The sequence below is a fragment of the Manacus candei genome, unplaced genomic scaffold (assembly GCF_025592945.1).
Source record: "Manacus candei isolate 608988 ecotype Guabito, Panama unplaced genomic scaffold, ASM2559294v1 h1tg000022l, whole genome shotgun sequence".
In the NCBI taxonomy this organism is placed as follows: domain Eukaryota; kingdom Metazoa; phylum Chordata; class Aves; order Passeriformes; family Pipridae; genus Manacus; species Manacus candei.
Window position 1 is genome coordinate 5,564,477 of NW_026138070.1, and position 21,478 is coordinate 5,585,954.

The window sequence follows — 21,478 nt, forward strand, 5'->3', positions numbered from 1 at the left end:
GCCCATCTGTTGTTTTCTTGTGAACTCTGGAAATATCTCCTTTATGGATCAAGTCTGTGACTCCTTTTCATTCATTTTCTGCTTTTAAACGTTCAGGATTAACCATAAAAAGCAGCTGTGAGTTCGTTTTCCCTTCCTAGAGCGTTGTCTTCAGGGTAAAAAGGAGTTAAAAGCAAACTTGGAAGTAAAATATAAGTGGTAAGTCAAGTGATGGGTGTGTTCATCCTGGCAGTATTAAAAATTTTAGCTTAATAATAATAATAATAATAATAATAATAATAATAATAGCTGGGATCAAACCTTTGGAAGCATCAATATGGAATCAACTGACAATGGGATCCTATGGAATCAGTGAAAAGGAACCTGGATAATTGAGGGGATGTCATTTAGGGTCATTCCAGGTGAAGAGATGGAATTCCAGAGTGGAAAATTAAAAATCCTGGAATGATTTGTGTTGGGAAGGACCTTAAAGATCAATAAATTCCTCTGCAGAGCTTCATATCACACAGATATTCTGGAATTACCCTGCAGAGAAAAAGGATAATATGAGCAAAAATAGGTGTTTTTTTTTTATCTTCCCCACAGCCTGGCATGGAGCTGATAATTAGATCTGTAATTAGTAACACACAATAATAGTTGTTTTGTTTATTTGGAAGTAATTTGTAATTCCCTGTCTACAAAAGGAATGTTAATGAATCCTTTGATGATCTCAGTGGGTCCCTTCCAAATTCAGGATATTCTGTGATTCCCTGATTAATTTTGACACCTTTTGTGCCAACATCCCTTGGAAGAGCTGCCTGGACATGGGAGAGAAAACCTCAATAAACGGACCAGGAAGGAAAAATTCCATCAGGAAGACTGAATTATTATTTTGAAATAACGTAGAGTTGACACATTTTGAAACTGTTTCACTGATTTTATTAATTGTTGTAGTGGATTGAACTTTTTCTCACCATGAAACTTTTTTATCTCTTGTTTTTTCCCCCCCTCCCTCAGCCTGGAAAAAGCTGTTTGAACCACATCTTCCACTGATTTTTCTCTTTTATTCGGGTAAAATCCATGTTTTTAGCAACAACTTCCTTTTGAAGGGCTGCACTTGGGGTTTAGAGCTGCAGTGGCAAAAACTGGGGGAACAGCCAGAAAGATATTTATTATATTTATTATATTTATTCATTTATTTTGCCAGCACTTCCCATTGCTCCCCAGCAGTTTTATCTCACAGCACTGCTGCCTTCTGAATTATAAATATAATAAGTCAGAATAAGAAAATAATAATAATACAATATTTTAATAATAAAATAATTTAATAAGATATAATACAATAATATATAATATATAAAAATTATATATAAAAATTATATATATAATATATAATATATAACATATAATATATAATATGTTAATATATAATATATTAATATATAATATATAATGATATAATAATATATAATAATTTAATAATAATAGAATAACAATAATATAATAGTTCGGAATAATACAATTCTGAATTTTATATACATAAATTCTATAGAAACATAATTCAGAATAATCAAATTATAAATAGAATTTTTATATTGTGAATAGAAAAATTTACAAATATAAAAAATAAAAATAAAACGACTTTAAAAAAACCCAACACCTAAAATATAAAACAACTAAAAAAAATCCTATTTTTGTCTCTCCACGTGCAGGACTTGTTGCCTCCTAAATTAAGATGTTTGTTGACTCTAAATTCAAATCTCACCATTTTTCCCCTTTCTTTCCTCATCCATAAACTTGGAAGTAGCAAATCTTGTCCTGCCCGTGTTGGGGAGGAAGATGTTGAGTTTTACAGTGTAACTGGTTATGGGAAATGTCATAAATTTGTGTGTCAAGCCCTAAACTATCCACAGGATTTAAACCACAAACTCTTCAAGGGGCTGAATCCATCAGGCAAGAAAAATTCCAGTCATGCTGTCACCGTCCTGTTTTGTGGAATGTGGATGGGGTTGGGAAGAGATCCCAAAAATCTTAAGGAGCTGCACAACAAATTTCAAGCGACACATTTATGGAATAAAGCAAAGCACAGCTGAGAAAAGGAGGAGATAAATGTATTTTCCTGGCTCTGAAGTCATCGTAGGATTTTACAGCTCGTGAGCAGAATAAAAGGGAGGAGGTTTAATCCGAGAAGAGATAAGGATGAATTTTGCATTGAGATGAAACAGCGCTTTTTAACTCCAAATACTTTGTCACAGCGTAATTTGTGTGTATGTGTCTTTGCACCCAGCAACTCTCTGAATTCAAAAGGCTTTTCAGAACTGCGTTAAGTGCTCTGTTAATGTGCAAATGCTGCAACTCCCAGCTCCGGGTAACAGCAAATGAACCCAATTATGATAATTCTCCTGCAGCTTCAGCACTTTTTGCTCTGTGTATTTATCATTTTGTGTTCAGTGGGTGCCACAAAGAGCAGAAAGCAAAGTCTGTCCACCCACTTTCATCTCTCTCGAGCAAAGGAGTGAATTGAATTAAAGCATTGAATTATAGCACGAATCCCAAAATCGGGGGAGAAACTCTGTATCCAAACTCCAGGGAAAAGTTATTTCCTGCTGATTTCCTCAGCCTTGAGAATAAACAGCGCTCAGTCTTTCTCTGGGGTTCTTCTCTGAAACATTTCACCTGCTTTGAGAAAGAAGAACCCCAGTAAAACACCTTTTATTTTGCAGTAGAAGATTTGTGAAGAGTTGCATTTCATGCTCATCTGCACAGTTATATAAATGCTCAGCAAAACTGCACAGGAATTATCCTGGTGAGTATTTTTATTCTTATTATTGCAGTTTCTTCCTTCCTGGATAAAATATTTCTATATGTGGTCCAGAAACTTTGAAAGAATTTAAATATGCCAAAATCTTTTTTAAAAGCCCCGTTTTATAGAACAGAGATCTTTCCCCAGCTGATGTCGGGCATTGTCTGTGATATCTTTATTTTAAGCTCGTCACAAGATGTACTGATGCCTCAGACTTGGAACAAATTTTAATTCTCCTCTTCAAGAGGAGGAAGCTTGAGTGAAAGGGAAGATTTTGGGTCAGAAGTGGAACTTTGTTGTTGCCTTTTGTTTCAAGTCTTAGTTTTGCTGAGAGATTTGCAGGAATTTTCCTGCCCTTTCTGCTGGAAAATTCCAGCAGCAGTTGGTAACTGGGAGAGGGGGCTGAGTAAGTGACAGGCAGGGTGATGCTCCTGTCTTTCTCAAGGCTTCCCTTATAAAATCATGGAATGGTTTGGATTGGAAAGGACTTTAAAGACCACTTCATTTCATCCCTCTGTGACAGGCAAGGACACCTTGCACCGGACCAGGTTGCTCCGAGCTCCATCCGACTTGGCCTTGAACACTTTCAGGGATAGGGCATCCACATCTGGGCAGCCTGATCCCTCCTTTCCCGGGATTCCCTGGATTTTCAGGATTTGCGGGCTCACAGGCCCCGCCACCTCCTGCCTTCCGCCGCGTCAGCGTTGCCAAGCAACGCCTAAAATGGCGGCGCCCTCGCAAGGCACGCCGGGAGTTGTAGTCCAGCGCCTCGCCGCCCCCGCGTCCCGCCCGCGGCGCGGGACTCGCTCTCCCATCATGCTCCGCGGCGCCGCGCGAAGGGCCGAGCGAGCGCATTTACCTGCGGGGAGCGGGGTACAGGTGGGGCGAGCCGCGGGGGCTTCTGGGAGTCGTAGTTCAGGACGGAGGGCCCTGAAGGGAAGTGGGGCGACGGGCGGCGGCCGTAGGACTACAACTCCCAGGGGGCAGCGGGAGCGGCGGGCAGGGCGCCGGCGGAGGGCGGGGGGTACGAACGGGAACCTCGGCGGTGCTGCCGCGGTGGGGGCTCAGGTGAGACTGCAGGTGAGGAGGGGGAGGAAGAGGAGGAGGCGGGAGCGGGCACGGGAGGTGACCCCCGGGGCGGGCGGAGAGCCCCGGGCGGTGCCCCATTGTTCGCAGGGTGCCGGGGTGGGATGGGGTTTGCCGAAGGGGGCGAATTCCTGGGGGGAAAAGCCCCCACCCCGATGCTCTGGCTGGGGAGGGCGGAGGTGGTTTGGGATGAGGGTGAAGATGGGGAGAGTCGCCCCTCGCTGGCTCCTGGTGCGTTTGGGAACGAATCCCCTCCTTCTCATCACCCGCTAAAACTCTGGATACTTTATTTCCTAATAAACCAAGTCAGTTTTAACAGGATTTTTTTCTCAACCTGAGATTTTTGGGGTTGTGGGCACTTGGTGTGACTGGTTTTGTTTCTTTGGGGGTTTTTCGTTTTGTTGTTTTTTTTTTTTTTTTTTCCTAAACTTCCACCCAATACACGCCTCAATAACACTGATTTTTGTTGCACCCTTTTGGAGTAAAAAAGCCCCCAAACCCTTAAACAGGCCATACAAACATTGGGGTTGTTCAACTGGGAGAAGAGGAGGCTCTGGGATGACCTAATTGTGGCCTTCCAGTGCCTGCAAAAAACATGGAGAAGGGACTATTGACAGGGGCTGGAGCACCAGCCCAAGGGGGAACGGCTTCACACTGGCAGAGTAGGGTTAGGTGGGATATTAGGAAGGAATTATTTACTCAGAGGGTGGCCCTGGCACAGGTTGCCCAGAGAAGCTGTGGCTGCCCCATCCCTGGGAGTGTCCAAGGCCAGGTAGGAACACCCTGGGATAGTGGAAGCTGTCCCTGCCCGTGGCAGGGGGTGGGACTGAATGACTTTGAAGTTCCCTTCCCACCAAAACCATTCCACCATTCTATGATATGTCCCTTTTTCCAGTCTTTCCCTGTAGCATATTCGTTCCTGCTCTGGGTTTTTTCAGGCTGCAGCAACTGTTGTAACAGCAGTAAACGGTGGTGTTAATGAGTGTTTGCCCAAGGCAGGTGTGCCCTGAAATAAAAACAGCTTTTGCAGCAAAGCCTGGCTTAAGGTAGATCCCCTTGGAGCAGGAGGTGTGTGGGTTTAATTGCTGGTTGCATAATCCTGGGGATGGGGGTTCTTTTCACTGGGGCACGTTCAGGAAGCTGGAAAAACGAGTCCTCCTTGTGCTTTAACTTGATAAAAGATTGTTCTGTTCCCTGACTGATGTTCTGCCACTGCAGGTTTGTTGGGAAACAGTTGCAGTGTCAGGGAGGAATTAGCAGCTAAACCACAAACCTTGGGGGTTTGGGGTTCCCCGAGGAAGATGCAGAGGGACTTCTGTGTACCTGTGAGCTGGTAAGTGAGAGTTTAAACTTTTACAGCCCTCTGAGACTGCATTGTGACCTTTCTTGCTCTCAGGATTAATTCAGGGCTCATCAGAATTAAGAAGGCTTTGAGTGTGGAACAGTTTCAAACTCTGCTGAGCTGAGGGAATTATGAAACCACCCGAAATTCAGGTGAAGTTTCTTTTCGTTGCCACCTTTTCCCAGGTACCTGAAGGAATCCCCTTGCTCAAAATAATAACTAAAAAATCTCCAGCAACACCTGAAGCAAGAAAGATCCTGCTAATACAGCAGAAATCATGGATACACAGAAACTGCAAAAGAGATAAATTAAAGGAGTGGGAGGAAAAAGTCTTCCAGTGCTTGGTGTAGATGAATTGTTTGTGTTCCTTTTTAAAAGCAGCCAGAGGAAGAATTCCCTCAGTTCTGTGTTTCACTGGGGGGTGTGTGTGTTGTGGAGCTGACAGTGATTTGAGGTTTGGTTCAGCTGGGAAACCTGGGGTGTGAAATCCTCGTTTCCATCGAGGCGTCTGCGTTGGCTCCCGACACACAAACACTTCCCATTATCCCTTCTCCCACAATCCAGAGGGAAAGCCCTGCCAAAGAGAAATGTGTTTTATGCTAAAGAGCTCTGCTGTGGGGGTTTGATTCCCGAGAGAATTCACGGATGGTGGAATGGTGGCACGGTTTGGGTCGGGAGGGACCTGAAAGCTCAGCCCATCCCACACTTTTCCAGCCACTTCCAGCCTGGCCTTGGACACTTCCAGGGATGGGGCAGCCACAGTTTCTCTGTGCCAGGTCCTCCCCACCCTCACAATAAGGAATTTTTTCCCAGTTTTTACTCCCAACCTGCTCTCATCCTTCATTTCAAAGCTGAGCCTTCAGCTCCTCTCAGCCACTGTCCCCGTATATTGAATATCTTGGAAGGCTTTAGGGCTTTTTTTGCCTTCTAAATTTAAAATCAGGCTCTAAAATATCGACACTTATGTTGGATTGGGGCTGGAAAGCAGGAAAAGAGTCGTGTTCTTCCCATGGTTCTGAACAGTGAGGCCAATGAACTGCACAAATCCCTGCTGGAAGTTGCTGGCTTGGAATTCTGCCCTCGATTTATTCCCTGACTTGGAGGTCACGAGCTCTTTCCAAGAGCTGTGGTTTTAGGAACTCTCTTATATAATGGTTTTTATGTTGTTGCATTTAAAGAATAGAGATGCTGAAGTCTGATATTTTTCCCTGGGAATTATCCTCAAAAAAAAAAAAAGTAGATATTTAATGTGACATTCATGGCTTGAATTTCTGCCTCATTCAGAGAGAGTTATATATACTATTATTATTAATATTATTTTATATACAATATATATTTATATATTTAATATATAATATGTCAATATATAATATATTAATATATAATATATTAAATATATAATATATTTAATACATTAAACATATCTAATATATAATATTATAAATATATAATATATATTGTATAGCTATATAGTATAAATATTATCTATTTATATACAGTATTATATATTTAATATATTAAATATATATTATAGAAATAATATATAGAAATACATTCATTTTATTATATATTATATATAATAATATAAATAATATATATAAAAAATATATATTATTAATCTAGTTAGGTATTATGAAATATTATTATTCTAGTTTTATATTATAGTAATAAAAATATATATTATTATTAGGCTGCTCATTTTTCCTGGCTGATTGAGAATCCACCAGGATGTGGAACCAGGATGTGAAGAACTAATTCTGGGGCTTGAATATAAATATTATATAAATATATAAAATATAAATATTATATAAATATATCAAATATAAATATTGTATAAATATATCAAATATAAATATATGTAAATATATAAAATATAAATATGTAAATATATAAATATAAATATATCAAATGTAAATATATAAATATATAAATATAAATATATAAATATAAATAAATATAAAAATATAAAATATAAATATTTCAAATATAAATATATAAATATATATAAATATAAATATATCAAATATAAATGTATATAAATGTATATAAATATAAATATATAAAATATAAATGGAGTCAATATAACATTTTTAATCTCAGGTTTAGGAGCTTTCAAACAGTTTATTCAGCTCAGCTTTCCTTTCCCAGCCAAACAAACCCTGTGTGGATCCATATTAAGCTCAGATACTGTGTCTCTCTCTCCTGGAAATAAAAAATATTGGCTGATGATTTGAGGGCAGATTGATCCCGTGACCCATTTGTGCTGGAACAGCTGCAGGGCAGATGTTCTGGGTTGGGTTTGGGAACCAAAGTCTGCCCATCAATGCCCCAACATTTATATTTATATATTTATATATATATTTATATTTTATACATTTATATTTATAGATTTTTTTTATTTTATATATTTATCTTTTATATATTCCTATAAATTTATATAATATTTCTATTCAAGCCCCAGAATTAGTTCTTCACATCCTGGTGGATTCTCGATCAGCCAGGAAAAATGAGCAGCCTAATAATAATATATATTTTTATTACTATAATAGAAAACTAGAATAATAATATATAATAATATCTAACTAGAGGAATAATATATATAATATATATTTTAATATACATTATTTATATTATATATTATTATATATAATATATAATAAAATGAATGTATTTCTATATATTATTTCTATAATATATATTTAATATATTAAATGTATATTATATATAAATATGTAATAGATAATATTATATATTTATAATATATAACTATAAATATATATTATATATTTATAATATTATATATTATATATGAATATAATGTGCTTGGTGTCCTGGGTTATTCCAGGTATGGAAATACAGCCAATACTGAGCTCGTGCTGGGGGGCTGCATCCCCAAAAAGCAGGATTTGGCACTTCAAAGTGGCTCTTTTCACAAATCTTTTATCATTTACCATTCCCCTTGGTCATGGAAATTCTCTTTCTAGGTAAGAAGGGCTTTATTGTTTAAATAAACTTAGTGTTTGCAGCTGTTATAATAATCAGGGGTTGGCAAAAATCTCTGCAAAGCACCCAAATCAATGAAAACCTTGATCAGCAAATACCTTTCCCAACTTCCAGCTGGTTTTTCCCAGGAGGAATTCTTGGCCAGGAGCTCATTTCTGAAGGGAAATTGTAGAAACCTGATGAGAAGACAAACCCTTACTATTAAATAATAACGACCAGAACATAATTAATATTATTTTTGCTTCAGTTGGAAGGCTCAGGACAGTGCAAGGTTTTCCTGCTCTGCCCAAATTTAGGAATTAGTTGGAGCAGCAAGGCTGGAATGTGGTTTTCAGGATTTTCAGCCCTTGATCTTGGAGCTTTCACTGATACCAGGGGATAATAATAAATTTTCCCAACAAGCTGAACTAATCTTATTTTGAAGTTTGAAGCTCTTTGTAAGTGATTTAAGGGAAAAAAAAAAACAACAAAAAACCATCTGGAAATTAATCATAGGAACTGCTGAGTGATTTTTGTTCTTCAGAAAAAAAAAAACCCAACTTGCCAAGGGTCATGATACAGGAATTTCAAACACAACCAGTGGGTTTGTATTGAACAAAAATAGTAACAAATTTCAGTTGGTGAAACGAGTCACTAGAGGAGTTTTCCCTGACAGTTGGAGGCTTTTTTTTTATTCTCACTTTGCTCTGGTTTGAGGTTCTTCTCTGTCCCCAGGTTTGATTTCTAAGGAGGAAGATGATTTTTCCTAAATCCAGGCTGCTGGCTTTTATCTCAAATAAGAAAGACTCTTTTTCCTAAATCCAGGCTGCTGGTTTTTATCTTAAATAAGAAAGACTTTTTCCTAAATCCAGGTTTCTGAGCCCAGCATTGTATGGAGCAGAGGACAGGCAGATTTATGTATTGACACAGGGTGGGGCTCACCCTGCAGATCAAACGTGATGTGGCACCTTTGATTTTCAACCCAACAGTCCTTTATTGATTTATTTGTACTTTACATTTCTTTGTTTACACGTTTATTTATTGTAACCAAACATTTAATGCCAGAAACACGGACCTGGGTGGAGCCACGTGGCAGTTTGAGGAGGAAAAAACCCAAAGCTTGGTGCAGACTGACCAAAATATTCTGTTTAAACTCCAGAAGGTCGTTTCTCAGGCAGCTCAGAAATGCAATTTATTAACTTCATTAACGCTTCAGAGCTCATTAATGTTGCCAGGGGAGAGAAATGAAGTGCAGTGCTGCCTCTCCTGGGTGCCCTGTGCTGCTCCCAGTCCATCCCAGTCCACGTGGAGCCCCTGACTGGGGGTTATCACTGGTGGTGCCAGGCAGGAACTGTTCCTTGCAATCCCATCGATTTTTTTTTTGTTTTTTTGTTTTTTTTTTCAGATCCTGGGTGTGGAATCGTCTCTGCATGGCCCAGTTTGGAACAGGCTGATAAGGCTCCTTGTTTCTTAGCAACCCCAGCTCTGCCACAGCCAGAAACCTGCCCTTCTGCAGCTGGAGGGGAAATTCTGAATGTCTCAAAAGCAAATCCCAAACCCAGGTAAGTCCTTCTTCCTCCCCTCCCAACCTTGTGTTTGATTTAAATTTGCCTCCAATAAAAGGGATGTGCATGGGCAAAAGTTCCTTAACAAGGGCAAAGCATAACTTTTGTGTCTTTAATAAATCATTTTTCCCTGGTTTTATTTAGACCTGTGTCTTTCCTGGGCATGGAGGTGCCATATGTCCTTCTCCTAACACGGCTGGTGGCAGAAGTTGCCAGCAAATCCACCCAAAACTCGGTAGGTGCTTGGTGGGTTTTGTCTTCCCAGGTGCTCTAAAACCAGAAGGATTATTTTCCTCTCCTGCTGCAGTTTCTAGGAAGCTGTTTAATTCAGCAGAAATTACCTGTACTGCTCTAAAATGAGCATTAAGTGACACTTTTCCAGTGGCTCGGTTTGCTCTGGTTGCCTTTTAAAGCAGGGAATTCTCCCTGACTCATGTGCATGTAGGGATGCAACTGCTAAAACCTCCCAAAAAACACCCTGGTGATCAAAAAAAAAAAAGAAACCACTTTTTAAACTGCTTGACACTGCAAATAAATAATAAACCAAACCACGGGTACCCAAAAGTTAACTTTGCAAACGACTGAGGAGCTCTGAAGCTTCAAGTCACAAAAGCATAAAATTCTGCTGGAAGGAGGGTTCAACCAACAAACCTTTTGAAGAAAACTGGTCTTAGGCATTTTATCTATAAATCTGTTTTTTTCCAGTGTGGAATCACCCTGCTAATTTAATTTTTAACTGTTTGATCTGAGAACTTTGATCTCTGTCACCTTCCCACTTGATGGTGTTGGCTGAGAAGCACAATAATATTTGCTGTTGTATATTAGTTATATTTAAGTCACTTTTGTGGCTGAATTTAGGGCAGCTCTCGTTACTTTTGACTTTTTTAAGACTGATTTGGAAGTTTAGTGGCTTTTTGTGCAGGTTCAGAGTGTGGCTAAACCCAAGGCTCTGGGAGATGTTATTAATATCTATCAAAAGAACCACAGTGTTCCTACCAACCATTTCTCTCTGAGCTTTGTGTCCCAGCTTGCTGTAATTTGTAAATAACTTGGAAGCTGGCTTTTATATAAACAAATAAAAATAAGCTCCATGCCTGCAGGGTACGTGCAGTTTTTCTTTTATATTAAATATTGAAGGAAGAAGCTCCTGCAGTTGTGCTGGGTTGCTCTGAGGTGTTGTCACCACTTGGAATATTCAGTGAAAACTGGGCTTTGCCAGTCATTTTGCCAACAGTTTTTCCCTGTTTGTGGAGCTGTGGGAAGCAGAACTCCCCCTCTGAACTCTCCTTCACTGATGATTTTATCAATTATATTTCTAAAGCAGTTTTTGGGGGCTTTTCCCAACGTCACAAGCACAGTGTGCTTTATTTCAGTGTTATTAAGGAGCAGCTTCCAGTGGGTTCTCTCCTTGAAAAACTGCTTCCTGCAGAAAGAAAAACTTAAATTTTAACTGAGTTGCTGCTTGTTCCTCTCTGTCCCCTGGAGATAATGAATTCATTATTGTTGATGAAGCCTTTTAATAAAGGTGGGAAACACCCTGTGATTTCTTTTCTCAGGTGTCAGAACCAGAATGTTGTGTGGATGTGTTGGATTCCAACAGCTCCTGTCCAGCAACCAACCAGTGCAGTCCAGGTATAAGTTGTTGTTGCTTAATAAAATCATGGAATCATGATTTTATTATTTTATTATTTTTATTATTTTATTATTCCCCTGGTTTGAGTGGGAAAAGACCTTAAAACTCATCCAGTCCCACGAGCAGGGACACCTTCCACCATCCCAAGTTGTTCCAACTTGGCCTTGGGCACTTCCAGGGATAAAAAATTCCCAGGTTTTTAATTTTTTTTTTTTTAAATTAACACCAAAGTACCTGATTAATTGGGGAGTAAAAACAAAATAATGAATGCATGCACACATCAAAGTCTTTCTTCCTCTAACACACACGAGCTAATGCTGCTCATGACTCACAAATATTGTCCTTTCATGGCTAAAAGGGAATAAAATATTATTGATGAGGTTATTCTTTATTTCTTTTTATTTATTTAATGTGCACTTGGATTATGTAAGAGCTGCTGGAAATGCTTGAAAGCCCTAAAAGCCCATATAATCAGCATAAAAAGCCAAAAATGCTGTAATGTGTATTTAAGGCAGCCTTAAGAACCATTTCAATGGTTTTGTTGACACAAAAAGCCTCATTCTTCCTCCTGCCCTGTGCCTGAAGTTGTTTTCTCCTAAATGGAGTTAAAATCTTCTTTTGTCAGTGAAAGGTGGTCCTTTTTTAATGCCATTTTATTTCAAATCTGGGAATAAAAGCAGGAAAAATGGCTCCAGAGCCCACAGGGACAAGAGAATTAGTGACTTTAAAATTGGGATCCACCCTGTGATGGTTCTTTGGGTGTTTTAAGCCAAACTTTATTAACTCCTCTAACAGTTGCTTCATTTAATACATTAATTTCTGCTTCTAAATGATCTTAGAAACAGGTGTCATTAGCTATGGTATAAACAATTGCCTCCAAATTGTGGCATTCTCTTAAATCTTCCTGTAATCTGAGAATCTCCCAATACCTTTGGTGTCACATCAAAGTTTTTGCTCCAGAAAGTCTTTGCCTTTCCCTTGTGTTCAGATGAAATATCAGCTGTAATTTATGATTTTTGGGGCATCAAACCTCGAAGGAAAATGGTTTGGAATCAGCACCTTACCAATGGTTTTGCCTTATGGGGATAATTGATACCAATTTTTGGCTCAAGGCTCTTCCAGAACTGGATTTTTAACCAGCAACAGGAATTAAAAAAAACTTTATTAGGGCAGGATTTGGATTTTAACTTCCAGCATTTTCCCCACCCTTTCTGGTTCTTGGCATGTTGTCCCTGCCTATTGTATTTCCAATATTATATATATTAAAAATATCATTAAATTTTGTTTCTGTGACCTCTAAAAAGTAAAATGACTCTTTTTTTTTTAGTATTCTTAAGTGTTACTTATAATTTTTTAGGCATTTCCCATCTTGCTGCAAACTCCACCATGGGAAGCAGGGAATGGAGTGGGGTTGGAATTACCTTTTGGAAGCTGTTTGCTTGTAACTCTCCCTCCTTTTCCCCCCCTTTTTTTCTGGAATAAAGGCTTTGAAATGAAAACAATCCAACAGAAATGAAATTAAATGAATAATGCAAATAATTGTGACAGATTAGGAAGCAGGAGATGCCTGTAACCAGCAGAGAAGAGGGAATTTCTGCCTCTTTTGGGGAAGAAATACCCAAAAAGTGGGAAAAAAATTTGCCTCCAGTGTTGCTTTTGTGGTTTTCATGCCTCTGTACCTGTTGTTCCCCTGCAGGTTGTTACAGGAGATGGAATGAGGATGGAAGCAGCAGCTGCATTAAATGCAAAAATGAAACCCTGCCTGTTTTCTCTGTTTACAACCTGACCGAGTGCAGAACTAGTGAGTCATTTATCAGCCCTTCATTCTGGTTTTTTTTAGCCCTGACATCTCTTCTTTGGCCCAGCAAAGACTCTCCAAGAGTCAAATCCTGCAGATTTTTATTCCCCTCCCTTTATCCAACTTTCCCAAAGTGACTTTGAGCTTTTGAACACGCCACAAAACCTGTAGGAACTTGGAAATTCAGCGTAAAGAAGCTGCAGAGTGATGTGGAATCGTTCTATGAGGGGGGCAAAAAAACCTTCCAAATCTTGCTGTGCAAAAGCAAATGTGGCATGAAATAAAAATGATGAAATGAAACAGTCCTGAACAGTGAAATGATTAAACTCTCTAAGCAGGATCAGTGGCAGACACCCAGTGAATGTTGAATTTGGGGGCAACTTTCATCTACACTACAAGAAAAAGGCATTTGCTGGGGGTGTTTGCCAGCATTTCTCTCCAGAGCACAAAACAACTCAGACTGTGCTTGAGTTCTTTGAAAAAAAAAATCTATATTAAGGAGCCTGGATTTCATTTTGTGTCTGAGCTTTGTTGGAGAGGTGAGAACCATCCAATTCCTTGTCAATAAGTTTAATGAAAGGAGCTCAGAAACTTGGTTTGAGTTCTTGGGAAATGCAGCAGTGAATTCTTTTCTTTTTTATTATTTGACAGATTTTGATGATGTTTGTTTACTTTTTTTCCAAAAAGAATTCAGAAGTGATATATACAAAGTGAAATTCAATCAGGATTCCTGTACAACCTCAAATTGTATTTCCAATATTATACATATATAACCTCAAATAATTCCTGAGCAGTTAATAGTCTTTTACTAAGGTTTTCAGCACATCTGTAGTTTTTGTGTTTGCCTTTAAAAACATTCTTTTTTAATTGCAGCTGGGAGCAGAGGGATGAATTTCCAAATGAACATAAGCACTGTAACTCCTTTCCTACAGAGCGTAGGTGAGTAAATGATTTTGTGATTATTCCCCATGTACCAGTAAGTTGTAAAAACAGGTTTTATTTCATTATTAGCTTTTATTCCTTGAACAAGGTTTATTCTAAGTGGAGTAGAATTTTTTTAACCTTTCCTGCCTTATTCTCAACAAGAATCTTTTCTAAAGATTCTGATAAATCTGAGTTGAATTTTAAGGTAATTCTTTTGCTGAATGATTCTTTCACCTTGGGGTCTACAAGGGATTTTCTGGTGCAGCTTGAGCTGGTTTATGAAACCAAAAAACTGAGTTTTGAACGTTTATGCTGCAAGATTTTGGGTTTTTAGGGGTGAGGCAACATGTGACACCTCCTACATCTCGCTGAGCCTTTCTCTTGGTTGGTTTTATCACAGTTTAAGCTCCTAAAAACACTTGGACACTGGTAAGAAGGACACAAATTGAGAATATTTCAGCAGCAAGAGACTGGATAAAGTGATTTAAGTGTTAGAATTGGTTCAGTATTTCCCAGAAGGCAAAGCTCAACAGCCCTGGTGAACAGGGGAGCTGCTGATCCCTTCCTAATTCATCTTTTCGTGTCTATATTCTCAATTTGAGGCATTTATTGCCCTTCAGAACGTGGACTTCTCAAGCAGTGAATGAGTATCAGGAAGTTAGTCTTTTATCTGTTGTTTAACCCTTTTATTAGAAGGGATTTCTGATGAATAACGGTGTTTTCTCTATAATGTGGGTTTTTTTGCACAGGGGGCCCAGAAGTGGCAGCTTCCCTCATCTTAGGGACATTTTTCATCAGTTTGTTCCTGATTCTCTCTGTTGCTTCTTTCTTCTACCTCAAACGTGCCAATAAACTTCCCAACATTTTCTACAGAAGGAACAAAGGTAAGATTGTCCATTGTCTATTAAATCCCTAAATGAACTTTGCTTGATTGAATGTGCTATCATTTGATATCAAATTTCACTCCAGTGGCTCTCTGAGTCTGAACTGATCAAGAACCCAGAATATCCTTGAAGGATTGAGATCTCTTGAGTTGCTTTTTCAAGGAAATTTAGTCAGCACCAGGTTCTCCTTCAGTTTTTAGGGGCTCAGGAGCTGGTTTATGACATTTCTAAGCTGGCAGGACACCAGACCTCTGATGCTGCAGTGCCTGTGGTCTGACTTCCCTCTTTTGGGCTGATAATTCCCCCTGATCCAGCAGGATAAAGCCTTAATGTCCTTCTTTGAGGGGGGGAAAACCTTAACAAACATTCCCCTGGCTGATTCTCAGCTTCCCTTCTGTCTGGAGGATGATTATCACCCCTCTGGCTAAAGGGGTTCACATTTTTATTTGTCCTTTTATTTTTTCCTGGCTCCAAGTGACATTTTTTCCCTGTCAAAGAAGCTGCTGAGGTTTCTTCCTCTGAAAGCAAAATAAGTCCCTCTTGAAGACTTTACAACCCTTTATCTCAAATCTTGAAGAGAGTCCTACACCCAATGTGTTCCCCTAATGGATTTTCTGACTGTCCTGCTCTGCTTTGTGACAAAACTCTGTTTTTTTTTTTAGCCATAAAACTATTCCATGCATGAGTGTATTTTTGGAAAAACAACAGTTCCAGCCTTTTAGATTAATGAGGGTTAATCTCTCTCTTTCTCTCTCTTTTAGCATCTGTTCTCCAGCCTAGTGAAACAGTAAGTAAATTCTCTTCTTCCAACAGGAACAAGCAAATAAAGCATCAACCACACAATAATTTAAATTTTAACAGCTCGTTAACGAGCTCCTTAATCTGATGGGCGAGACTGAAATAAATAGAAAAGATGTTTTGGGGGTTATTTGTCCAAACTGAGGTGAAAATGAATACAAACCATCTGGATTTCTGGCTTCTACTGAGTGATTTTTTTTTCCCCAAGAAAAACCCTACCCAGTAAATACTATTGAAACCCTGAAATGTTGCTGTGGGGTTTTTTTGGGGTTTTTTTTTGAATGAAAGACTGTGAAAAGGTGCTTTGTTTGACATGATGATTCTGTTCTCTGCAGGCATCCATGATACCTCCCCCAGCTTCTTCAGGTGAGGAACTGCTGCCTGGGATGCTAAAAAGCAGGGAAACTTCTCTCCTCCGAGTGGGAATGCTGAGAATACCCACAATATATCAAAATAACCATTGATAAAGCTGCTTTACAACTGGTGGAATCTGTGCTGGGGACAGAAATCCAATGAGATCTGTCCAGTGAGGCCTTTTTGGATGGGATTGATTGCTTTAATTAACTCAGGCACCAGGAGTGATGGAGCACTTGATGTGAAAATAGATCTGTGACAGCTCCTAAAATAGATCTTCCACTCCTCTGTCCTCACAGAGAGGAGTCTTACAAGGAAATGCAGTATTTTTTCATAAGTAAATTATTCAGTCTGGGGTTTATTTTCAGGATTAGATTCCTCCTGACAATGCCAGGTTGGCTCATTTTCAGCCTTGCTGGTTTGAAAATTTCTCAGCTTCTTGAAAAACAGCTTTACACAGACTGCTTGGAACACTCTATTTTGGGGTTTTTTTTGGTATTTTGGGCTCTTTTGGGCAAGGTGTGATGTTTAATACCTGCAGAAATTAATTTCTCAGGGAAGATATCCTCTAATCAAGATGGTATGATTAAAATTGAATTTTTTTTTAATGTAGTTCTTTAACTTTTAGATGTTTTGAGATGTGTTCCAGGCTCGGGCTGGTTGTTAAACTGACAGTGCTGCTTCTGGAAAGTCTTGGCTTCTTTGCCTTTAATTTATCCATCTGAGGAAGTCCAGTTGTCAGGGAGTTTTAGGGCTGAAAATGGAGAGCTCCATGTACTGTAAACACTTAAAATAATAGGAATAATAAAATAATAGGAGTGCCAGTTTATCCTGAGCATCTGGTTTTCTGGGCCACTGGGAGCTCATTTAAAAAGTTGATTTGTGGGCTTTTGCTGTGACAACTCTGTGTAGGGGTTTTTTTGTGGTCTGGTTTTGTTGGGGGTTTTTTGAAGTCCAGAATTACTTTGATCACTGAGGAATTAGGAATTCACAGGATCACTGAGGCTGGAAAAGAGCTCCAAGATCAGAGCCCACCCTGTGCCCGATGCCCACCTTGTCCCCCAGCCCGGAGCACTGAGTGCCACATCCAGTCCTTCCTGGGGCACCTCCAGGGATTGGGACTCCAAACCTCCCTGGGCAGCCCCTTCCAGTGCCTGACCACCCTTTCCATGAGGAAATTAGGGATAAAGGCACGTTCCTGAGCAGGTGCTGACGATGTTTCTGTGCCTTTCAGTTCGGAAGCCGCGATACGTCCGCCGGGAACGGTCCCTGGTCACCTCCACGTCTGCTGCCATCATCTCCTCCTCTGAAACCAGGGTCAGCAATGTCTAACCTTCCCTCCTGACAGAGGACCTTAACCATTTGTGGTGTCAAAGAACCTTTTTCTGAACCCACTGAAGTGCCAGGAAAACGTTGCAAGCAGCTGACCCCGAGCAGAAACCAAATTCCCGTGTCCGAGGGTTTGTGCCAAACGTCCTCCCGGGGATGAGCTGCTGGAGGTGACACCCAGTTCCAGGAACTCCTTTGCAATGCACTATTCCAGCTCTGTGGGCTCCTTTCTCTCCTGCAGGTGCTGTGTTTGAAACCTTTAAAGACTCTGCCTTTCTTTGGAACACTCTCTCTGTTCTGGCAAGTTCTTCTCCCTGTGTTGTGACGTGTCCCTGTGTCCCCAGGGCTGGCTGGCTCAGTGCTGCAGGCCAACCCAAAATCCTGGGATTACTCAAGGCTGTGGATTTGAGGAAGGGAGCCACTTGTAGATGGGAACACTTAAGTGCCACTCCTTTAACAATATAACAATAATTAACATGCAGAATCCTTTGGAAGCAAAAAAAATGGTGCCTGTGGAGCATCTTCTGCCACAGCTGAGCCTGAGTTTAACTGTGACTGTGGAGCCACCCTCCTGATCCTGCTGCTCCTGGTGCCTTGGAAGGCCATGGTCAATATGGGCCCAATCCCAAGGGTGGGAATTTTGGGGGGGGGAAGTTTTCTCAGCTGATTTCAGCTCAGTGCTGTTTGCTGGGGGTTTGTAAACGAGAGGCTGCAAAGTCTGTCCCTGCTGGGACAACCTGGGAGCCCAAAATTCCTGCAGGACAGTTGTCAGTGAGGGTTGGGATGAGCTGGAGAGGTTAGGGGAACTTCTGCCAATGCAATAAAGGGGTTTCTTTGGTCGAGCCCTTCACTAACACACCTGAAATGTTCAGGCCAGCACCTTAGGACAGAGCTCAGTGGGGATTTCCTTGTTCCAACACCAGCCTAAACACCCCCTTTCCCACTCTGGATTTGTTCCTGCCCTCTCCATGTGCCTGAGGAGTCGCTCCTGCAGGGAATTAAAGGAGCTGTAAAATCACTTTTTTTCCCTGCCTGGCTTCTCCTTCCCAAGTTCTTTTCCTGGCAGGGGTGACTGTTACCATGTGAACACATCCTGGGCATACTGGGACGGGCAGGAGAGTGGGTGACTGGGAAATGAGGGGGATAAAAAGAGGTTGCTGAAGTGGTGGAAGTGTCACTGTCACCTTCTGTGAGTTCTATCTATGCAGCCTGTGCCTCCCCACCTACCTGTGTTGCTGTTGCCTCTTTTGGTGGAGCTGCCACTCCATTCTGGCTCTGTGCTCCTAAAATAAATCCTTTGGAAGCTCTTCCTCAGCATCCCCTGGCAGGAATGGGAACTGGAACAGTTGGTTCTCTTTTTTTGGGAAAAGGAGAACAAAATTGCCTTGATCTGACGTGTCACCCATATGGAGAGCCCAGAACTTGTGATCCACGTTCCCTCTTCTCTGGGGTTTAAAACCTTCTTCCAAGAGGAGAACTGAGGTGGGAGCAGATAAATTTATCTTATGGAATAGACCCATTTTCTGGAAGTTTCAGTGCTTTTGTATCTTCCCCTCACAGGTAAGGAGATCCTTGTAAAATCTACAGGGATTAAAAAAAAAAAAAAAAAATCATTAAGAGGTTCCTGTGCCAAAAACAAACAAAAAAAGCCTGAAACTTCACATTGTCTTTTGATGATGATGATGATAAATAAAATTATTGGCCTACTGGACAGGTAATGGCATTTTGAGAGCCGTCAGCTTTCCATGGGAAAGGTGCTTTATACATTTTTATTTGGGATGCTCCCAAGTTCCAGAGGTTCAGGAGGTGGCACTTTTGTCTCTGTCATTTCAATGTCTTTTTGTCTTCGTGCTGCTGAGATTTTCCCACAGGCAGAAATCATGTCTTAGAGGTCACAGAGCTTTTCCCTGAACTTAGTTGCTGAATTTTTTCCTAATTGCTTGGGAAAAGGAGTAACTATGCAAATAATGCCAAGAAATGCACCTTTGGAAGCAGGGAATTTGTGCTTGTGAACCTGTCCGTGGCAGTGCTTTCTTGTGTTGCTTGGTTGCTGATATATTCTTTTTACCCAGAAATTATTGAAGGATCAGGTCACTGGAGTGTCTGAACCCTCTTTCTCCTCGAGTGCACGTTGTAACTTGGTTTCATGTCGAGTGTCTAAAGCTCTCATTCTGTTTTTCTCAGTGACAACACCTCTCTTACCCCAGGACTTTTAACTCCAGCAGAGATTTGTACAGTTTTCTGTGTTTCAGGAACTGTTCAGCTGTTGTTGTTGCTGCCTAACCCAGTGAATTCCTGCTCCAAACAGTTTGTTTGCACTGTCAAATTAAATATATAACGTGGTGGTTTGGTTCCCCATCTCCCTGGAAAATAATAATGCACACCCAGATGTGTTTTAAAACATTGGCTTTAATGATCCCTGATATTTAATGTATTTGTATATTTTTAACTGTGTGCCAAAATAAACATATTTGAGCTTTTTTTTTTTTTAAATATTATTTTAATGGCTGTGGAGCTCATTCATGTGTTTCCTTTTTAAGCACAGAATGAAGGGAGCAACATTAGCACCCAAAGCAGATTGTGGTTGCAGCTCATCTGGCTTGTTACTTCCACCAGAACTGAAGCTAAAATAAACAAGGAAACAGTTTGGTGACTGTTCCTGCCCAGTTTTACAGAGGGATGGTCAGGCTGTGTTTGGAGAAATTGTCTTTTCACACCTTAAAACCCTCAAAAAGCCACCTGTGATGGCCTTACCTGTAGGAACTCAACTTTACCTTTGGTAAATGACAGTTTTCACGTGAGTATGGGTTTTCCTCAGTCTCCTTCAGAGAGCAGAAGGAGCAAGAAAACTCTAAAAGAAGCCCTTAACAGGGACAAAGATGCCAGGAATTGGGATAATCAGGACTAACAGGGACAAAGGTGCCAGGAATTGGGATAATCAGGACAATTTCTTAGCAATTGAAACTAAGATTATGGCCTGGGGTCTGGGAAGGTTTATGAGTTCATCTGATTTATGAATTGTTTTTAAAAGTGATTTTTTTATTTTTGTTTTCCCCCCTTTCCCTTCCCTCCCTCCTTGGGAATTTGGGACTCCTGTTGGACTTCCTGAGTTGCCAAAATAATCCAGGCAGCGAGGGCAGAACGCAGGGAAATGAGGAGTGATGCTCTGAAACACCAGTGGTTAAACTCAGCAGTGCTCTTTTCCCTCCCAGACTGCCCAGAATGGGCTGATTTCTGAGGAAAATCCTGCCTGGAATGGGCTGATTTCTGAGGAAAATCCTGCCTGGAATGGGCTGATTTCTGAGGAAAATCCTGCCTGGAATGGGCTGATTTCTGAGGAAAATCCTGCCTGGAATGGGCTGATTTCTGAGGAAAATCCTGCCTGGAATGGGCTGATTTCTGAGGAAAATCCTGCCTGGAATGGGCTGATTTCTGAGGAAAATTCTGGCTGGAATGGGGTGATTTTTGAGGAAAATCCTGCCTGGAATGGGCTGATTTGGAGGAAAATCCTGCCTGGAATGGGCTGATTTCTGAGGAAAATCCTACTCCCAAAATTTCCCTTCTTCCCTTGGACTTTCTTTTGGGGTTCAACCTCTCTGGTTGGGTGTTGTCTTTGTGTCCTTCTGGCTTTACAAAACACGGTTATTCCTGCCCTAAAACAGCCCTGGGGCTTTCCCAGTCCTAACAAAGCACATCCTGCTGACTGGAAACCTTTTAAAACTTATTTATTTTGGCAATCCTCGGCCTGAAAGGGCTGGGATTTTTTTTTTTTTTTGCAGTCAGGCTTTATGTTTCACAGAAGTAGGAAGACGGGTTTTTGAGCACAATAAAAATGGGGGTGATGTTTTCTTAAGAACCTCCCTGGGAAGTTCAGTCAAGCCCAGGGCTGATCAGGGTGTCCTGGTGGAAAATGAGGGTTTCCTGGTGGAAAATAAAGGGTTTCCTGGTGGAAAATAAGGGTTTCCTGGTGGAAATCTAAAGTCTGGCTTAGTGAAAATAAT

The 21,478-nt window shown here is 40.4% G+C and overlaps 1 protein-coding gene across 5 annotated transcripts; it reads left to right on the plus strand.

The window, feature by feature from the left end:
- Positions 1–3,750: 3,750 nt before the first annotated feature.
- On the plus strand, positions 3,751–19,958 carry CUNH1orf159 (chromosome unknown C1orf159 homolog). Of its 5 annotated transcripts, none has more exons than XM_051786435.1 (12): positions 3,751–3,850; positions 4,807–4,914; positions 5,087–5,201; positions 9,598–9,754; positions 9,902–9,992; positions 11,314–11,389; positions 13,087–13,191; positions 14,062–14,127; positions 14,862–14,996; positions 15,758–15,783; positions 16,130–16,160; positions 17,383–19,958. In XM_051786435.1, the coding sequence occupies exons 5-12, from the start codon at positions 9,921–9,923 to the stop codon at positions 17,478–17,480; spliced, it is 609 nt and encodes a 202-aa protein (XP_051642395.1). In that variant the 5' UTR covers positions 3,751–3,850; positions 4,807–4,914; positions 5,087–5,201; positions 9,598–9,754; positions 9,902–9,920; the 3' UTR covers positions 17,481–19,958. The 5 variants fall into 5 exon arrangements, with proteins under 5 accessions (XP_051642395.1, XP_051642397.1, XP_051642398.1 ...); XM_051786436.1 differs by having other exon boundaries at positions 3,759–3,862; positions 4,807–4,936; XM_051786434.1 differs by having other exon boundaries at positions 3,759–3,862.
- The last annotated feature ends 1,520 nt before the right edge of the window (positions 19,959–21,478 follow it).